Raw genomic sequence first — 12,946 nt, 5'->3', positions numbered from 1 at the left:
TTTCAGTATGGACATAAAAATATCCCAATATAAAAAAAAATCCAAACCACTTCTAATTCAAAGATTTTTGGGTAGGGGTACTTGTCATAAAAAAGCACCTCCGTCTATCTGAAACAAAAAAGTATTTTTTGTTTTTTTTGTTTTTTTTTTTTTTTTTTGTCTTATTTGGTTTGGCTTTTTGAGACAAGATTTCTCTGTGTAGCCCTGGAAATTTGTAGAACTCAGGAGATTCACCTACCTCTGCCTCCTGAGTGCTGGGATTAAATGTGTGTACCACCACCACCCAGGATAATGTATATTTTATAGGAATGTCAAGGATTCATTTCTGTATGAGTCTGGAGACAAAATTTAAAATATCTTAGTGATGGTGCTGGCTAGTTTTGTGTCAACTTGACAGAACCTATAGTCGGCAGAGAAGAGGGAACCTCAATTGAGAAAATGCTTCTACAAGACTGGGCTGTAAGCACATAGGTCATTTTCTTTTCTTCTTCCTATTTATTTATTTACTCACTTTACATCCAGATCATTGCTCTTCCCTCTACCTGGTCCCTCCCAGAGGGTATTTTCTTAATTAGTGATTGAGGCGCAGGGCCCAGCCCATTGTGGGCGGGGCCACCCCTGGGCTGGTGGTTCTGGTTCTAAGGGAGAGCTGGCTGAGCAAGTCACAATGAACGAGCCATAGTAAGCAAGCAGCGCCCCTCCATGGCCTGTGCATCAGCTCCTACCTTCAGGTTCCTGTCCTGTTTGAGTTCCCGCGCTGACTTCCTTGGAAGTGTAAACCAAGCCCTTTCTTCCCGAAGCTGCTTAGGTCATGGTGTTGCATCACAGTGACAGTAAACCTAAGACCGTGACTAGCATTGACTAGCATTGGTCGTTAAAATTTTCTCATTACCACAAGAATAAGATTTTAATTATTGCCAGGCGTGGTGGTGCATGCCTTTAATCCCAGCACTCGGGAGGCAGAGGCAGGATTTTAATTATTAGCATTCTTCATTAAGCATGTTTAATATAAAAGTAGCTGCTTTTTTTTTTAATCACTGAGGATTAAGACCAGGATAATGTGCATGCTAGACACACTCTCTCTACCTTTGAACTATAATCCTAGTCTAAAGGTGCATTTATTGTTATGGGTTTGTGTGCATGTGTGTGTGTGTGTGTGATAAGCCCTTTACAATGAGTCACAAGCTCAGCCTTATGCCTTACGCTCTCCCCTCAAAAAACAGTCACTTGATTTTTCATCAACAATGTGTCTTCTCAAGATAGAAAGAACAAAACAACAACAGCGTTTCTCAAACTTTATTTTCTCAGGATCACTTTAAACTCCTTAAAATTATTGCCCCCTCCCCAAGAATCTTTTGTACATATGGTTCCTATCAATATTTACTAATTACAATTTAAGATGGAGAAAACTTTTAACTAGCTTAAACGTTTTTATGCAGGGCTTCATGTAACCCAACATGTTCTGCTTTTTGTTGTTTTGGGACAGGACCTCACCCACAGCTAGACTGATCTGGAACTATATAGTTCTGCTGCCTCCAACTTGGAAGAACCCTCATACTCTCAAATGCTAGCTAACGTTACAGCTGTAATCCACCCATGCCGGCCTACAAGCATGTAAACAATATAACATTTTAAACATTTTTTCCTTTCTTTTTCTCTTTTTGAGATGGGGTCTCACCACGTAGCTCCGGAGTAGACTAGGCTAGCCTTGAATTCAGAGATCCACCTGCCTCTGGTTCTGGAGTGCTTAAAGGCGGGTGCCATTACACCAGGCATAAACAGCATTTAAAATGAAAATTAACTCGGTAAACAAATATTATCCAAAATGTGAGAATGGTTAATTTCTGCAAATTTCTTAAAGTTCTAATTTAATAGAAGGTAGGTGTGTTTTAGTTCTGCCTCTATCTATAGTCAGTCATGTGTTGCTTTGGTTGGTGTATGTGAAGAAAATTTGACCTTACAGATCTAAAAAAAAAAAAAAAAAAAAAAGCCAGGAGGTGGTGGTGCACACCTTTTTAACCCCAGCACTTGGGAGGCAGAGGCAGGCGGATTTCTGGGTTCGAGGCCAGCCTGGTTCCAGGACAGCCAGGGCTATACAGAGAAACCCTGTCTCAAAAAACAAACAAACAAAAAGAAAAGAAAAGAAAAACAAAACACACACACACACAAAACAAAAAACACTTCCATGGCAGGTGAGATGGTAGAGAACCAATCCCCTCAAATTGTCCTTTGATCTCTAAACATGAATCTTGGCACACACACAGACACTGACAGACGACACACTCAAGTCGCTAAAGTATATATATAAATTTAAAAAGGGACCAGGTGGCTGACATCTGTCACTTGGAATGCAGAGGTAGGAGGAATGCGTGGTATTGGAGGCTATTATTCGTTTCGTAAAAACGAAACCAAACTAAACAAAAAACAAAAACAGAGGACACTAAATTAGCTCTTTATCACCTTTGTCCTCCAACCCTGGTCTTGGCCTTGGGTGTTTTCTCTTGGTTCAGAGCTATTCCTTCGCACTATGCATAGATGCACGAATGCAGGAATTTGTAGTTTGTGGCAACAGTTTCCCCTCGATGTTTCCGTACATCTACCTTGTTCTTTTCACGGGGTATTCCATAACGGGGATGTATTCAGTTTGTCTTCCCTTACCGACGGATGGACTAGGTTTCTCGGTTTTGTCATCTCACCACCCCTGCCCCGGGGTTAAGGGATGGCGACAAAGCTGTGAGGTCTTCCCTCGGGGATCAGCACTGGTGGAGCAGGGCTAACCATCAGGGGCGGAAACCTCCGGCTTGGCAGGTCGGCAGCCTGCTTCCGGGAAGCCGACCGGAAGCCGCTCCGGGTGCTGCGACAAACCTGACTTCTTCAGGGGCCGTCGTAAAAGTGTCGTCCCTGTCGCGTCGGGCCGGCCACAGGTTTCCGCTAGCTGGCGGCCCGGGGTCGGGAACTGCGGGTGTTCGTTTCCCTTAAGATGGCGGACGAAGAGATGGACGGCGCCGAGAGGATGGACGTCAGCCCGGAGCCTCCCCTGGCCCCGCAGCGGCCGGCATCGGTGAGTCTTCATCTGCTAGCGCCTTTTGTCCTCTCCACCAACAGCTTCCCACCGTGCCTGGGAGGGTTTGGGGCTCCGCTTTCTATGGCGGCGCTGGGGAAGGGGAGTCCTAGGATTGAAGGACCCCGATAAAGTTAGTCGTCTCCTACACACATTCCTGCCAGCCAGGTCTACGGAGTTTAATGACTGTCATCTATTAAGTCTCAACGTGCTCAGACAGGCATGTCTCTATTTTGAAGTAGAAAGAACTCGTGCACATTTAGGTGGGTTTGCTGTAGGAGCTGAGATGGGGTTGGAGAAGGCCATTTTTCGGTAGACGCATTGCTGACCCCTCTTGTTGATAGGCATCGGGACCAGCACCTGGTGTGATATAGCATTTGTCGGGGTGGACTTGATAGTGGCAGTGAGTGTTGCGGCTGGCAAGTCATGGCCAGATATCCATTATTGCAGCGTCTTGAGAACCTTTGATCTGGCCCCCAGTGAGGGAAATTTGTCATTTGTCATGCCTTTTATATATGAGAAGGGACATTTCAAACGAGAGAATACTGGAATCTATACTTGGCTATTAGATTTTTGAAGGGCTGAGAAAGGAGAGGTAGAATAAAATTGAGTCAGCAGTCTGACTGTGTGGAGAATACGAACAGAGTAGGCTGAAAGGTGGGGTAATGTTCACACATGTTCTGATGTGGTCCCTTCAGATAACTAGTGGGGAGGGAGATCCTTAGGAAGTACTCACTATTGATTACAACATGTTTTATCAGTTTGTCTATAGCTGCATATGGAAAAGTGTGGGAAACATACCTGCACCCACGCAAACCCATTGTATATACACATACCTGTTAGTGAAGTTGTTTGTAGTTTTAATAAACTCATTCTTGTCTTACTTTACCCCAGCAGACTCTAGAACATTATTTTATGAGACAAGAGAATGACTCAGAAATAAGTCAACCGCGGAGACTAGAGAGAATGTCTGTAAGATAAAAAACCATCAGGGACAAAGTTGGAATAAGAATATATGCACTAGATCAGCACTTGGCAGTCTTCCTCCTCCATCCCAAAAAGCAGTTGAAACTCATTTCACCACTGGTAATGTAGCTTAGATGAAAACAGCTAGAAAATGTTTACAAGTAGCTAAACCGGTTTTTTTTTGTTTGTTTGTTTTTGGTTTTGGTTTTTTAGTGCTAGGGAGAAAACTCCAGGCCTTATGCATGCTAGGCAAGAGCTCTTCTTCTGAGCTATAGTTAAGGTAGAGAGATCATTTACTTTCAGGAGTTCCAGGCAAACCCGGACTAGACAGTGACACTCCATCTAAAAACAAAAATAGAAAAAAAGATTCATAGGTAGAATCACATGCTTTGTTTGTTTGTAATCTAGTGTGTTATAGTCAGGATAGTTGTAGTTTTCTATTGCCAAAGATGAGTAATGTTTATTTAAATCGTTGCTATGTTAACTCTTTCCCACTAGCACTGTAAAACCCCATTAATAAAACCATAAAACATCCATTACTTTGGAATTGGAAATAATGGTATAGAAATTGAACAGGAATCTGTAACAAACATGCCTTCAAAGAATAATATATTTCTTTGGGCAAGGCTTTTTAAATTTTACAGAGAAGCAAGGAGTGGTGTCATGTAGCCTCAGGGAATTCAGCCTATAGATAATATAAAAGATGAAGAATTTAGATTCAAGATAGGGTGGTGTAAGTGGATACAGACCGATGACCGTGAAGCCTTTATTTTTTGGCTTGAGCCCTTTTTGCTTGACCCCAGAGTTCATCCTACTTCCTGTAGTTTTTCCATCTGCCCTTTCCCATTTCATTCTCCCTATTTAAAACTTGTGGTTAAGCCAAGATTGCCCAGTTTGAGTCTTCAGCACCCCACCACTGTTTGCTTAATTTATATCTCAAATCACTGTTGGGTTTTGTGGAAACAAAATAACAAATATAGGACAGCTACAAGATCTAGTAAAGACTTTGTTCTCATTAGAGTGCTTTTCTAGTTACAGTTGCTGATTTCTTTAAACTAAATTGCCTTTTTAAAGATACAAGGTTGTTTTAGTAACCTTTCAGCAAGGTCTAAGGTCACCTAACAAGTAAGCAGCATGAAATGATAGGGCTAGCAAGATGGCTCAGAGCTGCTTCCTGCATAAGCTTGGTACCTTGATTTGATCATTAGAACCAATGAAGATGTGGAAGGAGATAGCCAACTCTACAAATATGCCCTTTGACTTCCACGTTCATGCTGTGGCACATGTACATATCTGCTCCCACACAATAATAGTAATAATTAAAAAAAATAGAACGAGTGGAAAAATCAAAAATAAAATAAAATGAAATGAAATAATAATTGAGAGTTATTGGACATTTGTACAAGATATTGCTTAAGATTTACCAAGATAAAAATAAATAATTTGAGTTAAGAAAAAAAAAAAAGATTCACCAAGAGAGTTGATTCTTGGACCGTAAAAGTCCAAAAGGTCCAAGAAGCTACATATTCACAAGAATGCCTTAGTAAGCTAGCCACTTGGAAGTTACCAGTTTAGAATCAATGATTGAGGCTATAGGAATGAATATATTTGAGGTCAAGTTGTGTGCATATACACACACAAATACCCAGAAACCACACAGCTGAGAAAACAAGAGTAAGACAATGTCTGGGATGTAGTTTTTAGGAAAGGATAGTTTATTGGATCCACGAAAAGTACTGAGAAAACTGGAAATCCGGAGGGCATTGGATGGTCTGCCGGAACATCTGCTTTTTTTGACTGGATTCCTGCCTAAGAGGAAGGTGTCACATGGCATGGCACTACGATCTTTTTCTGTACGCTGACACCATGTATGTGATTTCATCCAGTTCTACAGCTTTTCATACTCACATATGTTCAATTCCTAGCTTATAGCTCTGGATCATCTCACTTGTGAGCTTCAGAATCATAAGTTCAGTTGCTTCCTCGTCTCCACTAGCACGTCCGATGGTTGTTTCCAAAAGAGAGAGCAGGTAGGAGTCCGCTAGGATGTGAGAGATTGTTACAGGCAGACAAAAGTGTATCAGTTTGAAGAAGATGTTGGAAATATGATAGAAGCAAAGATGACCTAATTATTAAGTTGAGGGAAAAATGAAAGGAACAAATGACATCTGTACCTCTGGCTTTTGGTCTCTGCATTCATGGTAGATTTTAGGAGGGCAGCAGGAAGGCAAATCAAGGTTGTTGTTTTTTTTTTTTTTTTATTCTTGTACAGGGCACCTCCTCCACAATAGTTCTTGGATACAAATGTCTCTCTGTCTTTACACTCATCATTGTAATCTAAGCCACCATTTGTTGCCTAGACAACTGTAGCTTCTTCACTGGTCTCTCTCCTTCTACTTTTGTCATCTTCCAGTGTGGGGATGAGAGGAAGCCTTGAGTGAATGTGTGCTGTTGACATGGACAAAAGCTTGTCAAGGAACATGGCCTCAGACCCATGGGAAGATGGCAAAGCCTCCCTCTCCATCCCTGCTCCCAGGGTGATGCTCAGAGGGATGGCAACGCCTTCCTTCTTCCGGTCCATTTGCATATATTGATAGTGTTTGTGGGAAAATGTCCACCATAACTATCACCTCCCCTTCCCCATGGTGTTTATGGTCTGAAGAGCGCTTCCTGCAGAGAATGCTCCTGTTGAGATTAAGTGCTCCCCATCCCCTTGATCCAGACTGTTTGCTATAAACCCTGTCTCCTTGTTTATCTGTATGTCATAACTCTGCCTTCTCGTTCAGCTGTATGCAAGAGCCCTGCCTGCCTGTGCTGTATGTGTATGCACACACACACACACACACACACACACACACACACACACACGCACATGAGCTTGTGGAGTGCTGAGGTTTCTCTATCTGTGAGTCCAGGCTATCTGATCCCAACTTTTCGTCTCTCTGTGTCTGCTTTTTCTTCATACCCTTGCTGCCCCTGGTCAGGGCAATTCCCTGGAGTGATGCTGGACAAAGCATTCCAGTCATTTCTCTACAGAGCAACTGGTGTAATCTTCAAGACTAAATCAGTTCTGTGTCAGTCTTCAGTACTTGATAGGAAATCTGTCTGGGAAGATAGATGTGTAAGTCAGTGCCCCATGATGACCCATGGGCAGGTGCCTTAGCCCGTTCTTTGTGTGCTGCCTTTGAAGGCTATTCCAAAGTTCCCTTGCCATTACATTATCCAGTGTCTCTAAAGGCATTAATCCTGTGCTGTTTTTTATGAAATAATTTCATATAAACTTTAATCCATTGTCTCAGGTAGCTTAAGACAAAGTATTAAGACCTCACTACTCCCTGGTGACTTACATGAACTCCTGTGTGAGTTACCATGGCATTTGTGAAAGAAGCAGTAGCTGTTTTTATTTTGATTGATGAATTTGGGCTTTTTCTTTGCTTTTTTTTTTTGGTTTTTCGTCGAGACAGGGTTTCTCTGTATAGCCCTGGCTGTCCTGGAACTCACTTTGTAGACCAGGCTGGGAACTCAGAAATCCACCTGCCTCTGCCTCCCAAGTGCTGGGATTAAAGTCGTGCGCCACCACTGCCCAGCTTTTCTTTATTTTATTTTTTTTTTTTGAGACAGAATTTTGTTATGTAGCTCTTACTGGCCTGTACCTCACAATCCGTCATGCCTAGCATGATGCATCCTTTAAAAAAGTATTATGTCCCTGTAATAACTGGAGGACTTGTGGAAAGAGGCTATATTCTGAACAAACACCACAGAAAGAACCAGAAGAATTACTGTGCTTCTCTAAGCAGTTCAGGTCCTGGTCAGAGCCAAGTCCACAGTTACTCTCTTGAGTATTCCTTCTAATAGTTTACTTAATGCTGTCCTTCAAGCAAGCTCTACTTGACTCAGTAGAGTGAGACTCAAACCACTTAATATGCATTTATGGGCAAACTTTTAAAAAGCCTTTCAGCCTTTGTTTTTACGAGTAAGCTTAGAAATGGCATTAGCCACAAGAAGGTATGTCTTTTCATTAATTCTTTTTTAATGCACACATGCTTTACTTTCAAATATAAGAAAATACCTTAGTTGTTTGCAAGTGTATAGTCCATACACTGAAAAGAGCCATAGGAAAACATTGCATTTATCCAAAGACTCAAAAAGAAGTATGGTCAGAGATAAAAATGGAAGACAGCTGCTCAAGAGTGACAGAATGCTTATAAAAACCAGATTTTGACAGCATACTTATTATGCTTTAACTAAAGAGTAAAGAGGAGAGAGAGACAGAGATGGAGACAGAAGTGACTGTGCTTGTCATAGCTTCTTTATATTGCTCTGACTTACATTGTTAATGCCACAAATACATTGGAAACTTGCGTATACAGACAGCATGAGGCTAGCAGGAATAATGAAATGTAGTGTGGAAGAGAGACTCAGTCAGATTAAGGCTGACAATATGGAGCCAACAGAGAAGAAATAAAACTGTATAGCTAGGTTTACTTGTCTCCACGGAACGGATCTAAGAGCCGTTAGTTTCCTACATTCTCCAAGTCGAGAATGTGCTCTTTGAAAGCAGGAATTTTGTGGCTTGTTTTTAAAAATATGAACTTGTTATCAGGCATGGTGGCACCTGCTTTTAATCCTTAAACTTGGGAGACAGAGGCAGGTAGATTCCTGATTTCAAGGCCAGCCTGGTTTATAGTCAGAGCTACACAGAGAAATTCTGTCTCAAAAAACAAAAACAAAGCAAAACAAAAGTACTTGTCAAACAATACAAGGAAACTTCTTATGGCCCAAGGATTTCTTTTTTATTTAATTAATTAATTAATTTATTATTTATATGTAAGTACACTGTAGCTGTCTTCAGACACACCAGTACAGGGTATCAGATGCCATTACAGATGGTTGTAAGCCACCATGTGGTTGCTGGGATTTGAACTCAGGACCTTCGGAAGAACAGTCGGTGCTCTTAACTGCTGAGCCATCTCTCCAGCCCAGCCCAAGGATTTCTTGATGCCTATAAATGTCTGATTGCTAATTTGGTACTACCTATGAAAAATTTCAGAGCCTCTAGGTTTTGTTACCTCTCTTTAAGAAAAAAAGAAAAGAAAGAGAGAGACAGAGACAGAGACAGAGACAGAGACAGAGACAGACAGGCAGAAGCAGCAGCAGCCAAGTCTTTAATCCCACAGTTTGGTAGACAGAGCAGGCAGATTTCTCAGTTTAAGACAAGGCTACTCTACAAGCCAAGTTCCAGGACACTATGGTAAGACTCTGAAAAAACAAACAAATAAATATAATTAAAAATATTTTTAAATCAGAAAAAGGACTTTAAGAAGTGGCAGGCCTCTGAAGACTGTAGATGTCCAGTAGTGGACTTCTGCAAGGGTGAGTTGTGGTTTGAACAAGAATCTACCGAAGTTCCTCTTTCAAATGATGTTCCCTCCGGGAATCTGTTAGAGTTGCAAACTTATGTTTTAATCTCCATGGGGATGGGGAAAATGTTTGGCATGTCTGGGATGTAAATGCTGTGAGAACTTGTTTTGTGCACAGTTAGGAAAGCTTTCCCTTAATTCCAAATGGAGAAAATGTGGAGAAAATGGGGTTTGTTTGTTTGTTTTTCTGGTCTTTCAACTTAAACATTTAATTCCTGTTGCAAGTGGAAGAGAACACTAAAAACCACCAAAAGGGGGAAAAAAACAAAACATTTACCAATAATAAATGCTGAATTACTTGTTTATTCAGTAAGATACATATTCTATAGTTTTTTTTACTTATTATGTGTATGTATGTAAGTATGTATATATACATATGTGTATATACACAGATATATGTATATATATGAAGGATGTGAGTACAGGTACTCTTGTGCCTTACTGTATATGTAGAGGTCAGAAGACAATTCTCAGAAGTCACTTTTCTCCTGCTACCTTGTAGTAGCCAGGATTAAACTTCAGTCATCATGGCTGAGGCATTTTATTGGCTGTGTGTGTGTGTGTGTGTGTGTTAATCTGGAAAGAGATTATGAACATTTTAATTGAAAAATAATTTCTGAGCTGGGTATAAGAAGTATTATTATACAAGGGGCTGGAGAAATGGCTAGGGGTTAAGAGTACTGACTACTCTTCCAGAGGTCCTGAGTTCAATTCCCAGCAATTACAGAATGGCTCACAACCATCTGTAATGGGATCTGATGCCCTCTTCTGGTGTGTCTGAAGTCAGCTACAGTGTACTTACATANANAAAATAAATCTTTAAAAAAAAAAAAAAGAAGTATTACAAGCTCACACTTATAATTCTCAAACTTGGGAGGATGAAGCAGGAGAATTACCATGGGTTCAAGGCCAGCCTGAGCTAAATAGTTTCAGGTCAGCCTGGGCTACTAAGTGAGACCTTATCTCAAAAAGTAATAATAATAACAACAACAACAACAACAGTAATAAAAAGTAAAAATAATAAAAACCCACCTCTCCTCCCAAGGCTCAGGGTTCTGAGAAAATGGGGAAAAGGCAGGAAAGGGCCTTTAGAGTGAGAGGCTGTGGCTATGTAGCCAATGAAGGAAACAGTGTCTTTTGGAGACAGCAGGGAAGCTGCAACTATGAACTCACAGGGGTTTTGCCGACATACACAAAACCTGTGCAAACTCAAGCCTGATGAAGTCATAGTATGGAGAGGAGGTGGGCAGGCAACCTGGGCCCTAGCCATGGAACCACAGTAATTATTAGCTTCTGGAAGAGGGAGAGATTTTTCTTTTAAGAGTGTTCCTAGTCAGCCAACCACACTCTAGAGGAAGACCATACATACAGGAATATTTGGGCAGCACAAATTGGTCTTGATGGGTTTAAAAACAAACAAACAAACAAACAAACAAACAAACGGAATGAAGCTGGGTTTGTAGGGAAGCAGGGAGAGATGGACCTGTGAAGAGCTGGGGGAGGAGCTGAATGTGACCAGTGTAAGATGTCGTATAAGCCTCTTAAAGAATTAAAAACATTAAAACAAAAAGCACACTCCATACTTGTGACAATAGTGGAAACTTTTGTAAAAGAATATAATTATACTGTGTCTACTGAAATGCATCTATAGACAAAATTACAAAGGCTTAATGCCAAAATTTATGTTATTTTTACTAGCAAGTACGTAATATTGCAATAACTGAGAACTTCTGTTGAATACTTGTGCTGTGCCTGTGGGTATAAAGTGTTTTGAAAGGCAATTCCTCTCCTCAGAAGCTTCCAGTCTACTTGAAAGGACTAGTTGTAAACATTTAAATTAATCAATTTAATGGCCATTTGCGGTGACCTGTGCCTTTAATCTCAGCACTCCAAAGGTGGAGACAGGCAGATAACTCTCTAAATTTGAGGATAGCCAGAGCTAAAAAAAAAACCAAAAAAACAAAAAAAGAGTTTCAGGACATTCAGGGCTACATAGTGAGATCTTGTCTCATATAGAAACAAAACAAATATAGGTAATCAGCTTAAGTGTGCACCAGGCTCTGGGTTCAGCTCCCAGCACTACTAAGTGAATGAATGAGTATTTGTAGCTAATAGTGTTAGATAGGGGAACAAAATGAATGTAGTAAGTGCTATATTGAAATTAACAGTAGAGAAATTTTCCCTCTTTAAGTGTTTTGCTTTTATGATTAATTTTGTACTGAGATATATGAGATTAAGTAAGCTTTTAGAGTGATTTTTGTAGACTGTGCATATGTGTGCACATGCACACACATATGAATAAAAATTTACAAGGTGTTTAGTTTTTTTCTCTTTCTGGTGCGAAACATCTGGCAGAAGCAGCGTAGAGGAAGCCTGATTTATTTTAGCTCCTAGTTTCATGGCCAGGAGGGCAGACTTATCTGATGGTGGAAGCCTGAGATGCCTTGCTCTTACCTCTGTGATGGATTAGGAAACAGAGAGATTGGGGCAAAGGGTACGAGCAGTGGTGAGAACCTTCAAAGCCAGTTTCCTGGCTATCTACTGCCACCAGTAAGGTTCTACTTCTCCAGGCTCCTCCCAAAGTTTCACGTCTAGCTGGAACCGTATAACACGTGAGTGGGCCTGTGTGGACATTGCATATTCAAGCCACAGTAAAGGTACACAGTGAAAAATCAGATCTTTCCCAGAGCTTTTTCCATTTTTAATTTATTTTGAAATTTTCAGTCCTTGTTTTTTAAAAGACACAGGTGTCATATAACCCAGGCCTTGCATCTGCTGTGTAGCTGAGGACGCCCTTGAACTTAGGATCCTTTGGCCTCCACCTTCAGAGTGCTGTGTTACAGTTGTGTGCCACCATGCTAGGGTTTTAATGTAGTGCTGTGGGTGGAACCCAGGACTTCCTATATGCTAGACAACACTCTACTACCTTAGCCACCCATACCCACCTGTCTTAGTCAGGGTTTCTATTCCTGCACAAACATCATGACCAAGAAGCAAGTTGGGGAGGAAAGGGTTTATTCGACTTACACTTCCATGCTGCTGTTCATCACCAAAGGAAGTCAGGACTGGAACTCAAACAGGTCAGAAAGCAGGAGCTGACGCAGAGGCCATGGAGGGATGTTCTTTACTGGCTTGCTTCTCCTGGCTTGCTCAGCCTGCTCTCTTATAGAACCCAAGACTGCCAGTCCAGTGATGTTCCCACCCACAAGGGGCCTTTCCCCCTTGATCACTAATGCCTTACAGCTGGATCTCATGGAGGCATTTCCTTGTCTGAAGCTCCTTTCTCTGTGGTAACTCCAGCTGTGTCAAGTTGACACAAAACTAGCCAGTACACCACCCTTTCCCCAGAGATTTTCTATTTAAATATAAGCAGATACAGTGTATCTTCTTGCCTCCTTTGTATAAACAGTAGCATATGAACTCACTCTTTTGTGCCTTTTTTTATGCAGCCCTGGTTGTCCTAGAACTCAATCTGTAGACCAGGCTGGTCTTGAACTCA

At 41.2% G+C, this 12,946-nt stretch overlaps 1 protein-coding gene across 2 annotated transcripts in view; it reads left to right on the top strand.

Annotated features, from left to right (window-relative positions):
• The first annotated feature begins 2,840 nt into the window (after positions 1-2,840).
• Ubr1 (ubiquitin protein ligase E3 component n-recognin 1) overlaps positions 2,841-12,946 on the top strand; it is a 123,580-nt gene continuing 113,474 nt past the window's right edge. For both annotated transcript variants that reach the window (XM_029469902.1, XM_021184371.2), the window contains exon 1: positions 2,841-3,061. In XM_029469902.1, coding sequence (XP_029325762.1) covers positions 2,981-3,061 — 81 coding nt within the window. In that variant the 5' untranslated portion in view covers positions 2,841-2,980. The remainder of the gene's footprint in view (positions 3,062-12,946) is intronic.

This window comes from Mus caroli, chromosome 2 (genome assembly GCF_900094665.2).
Source record: "Mus caroli chromosome 2, CAROLI_EIJ_v1.1, whole genome shotgun sequence".
NCBI lineage: Eukaryota > Metazoa > Chordata > Mammalia > Rodentia > Muridae > Mus > Mus caroli.
This window is presented reverse-complemented; position numbering and strand designations above follow the sequence as displayed.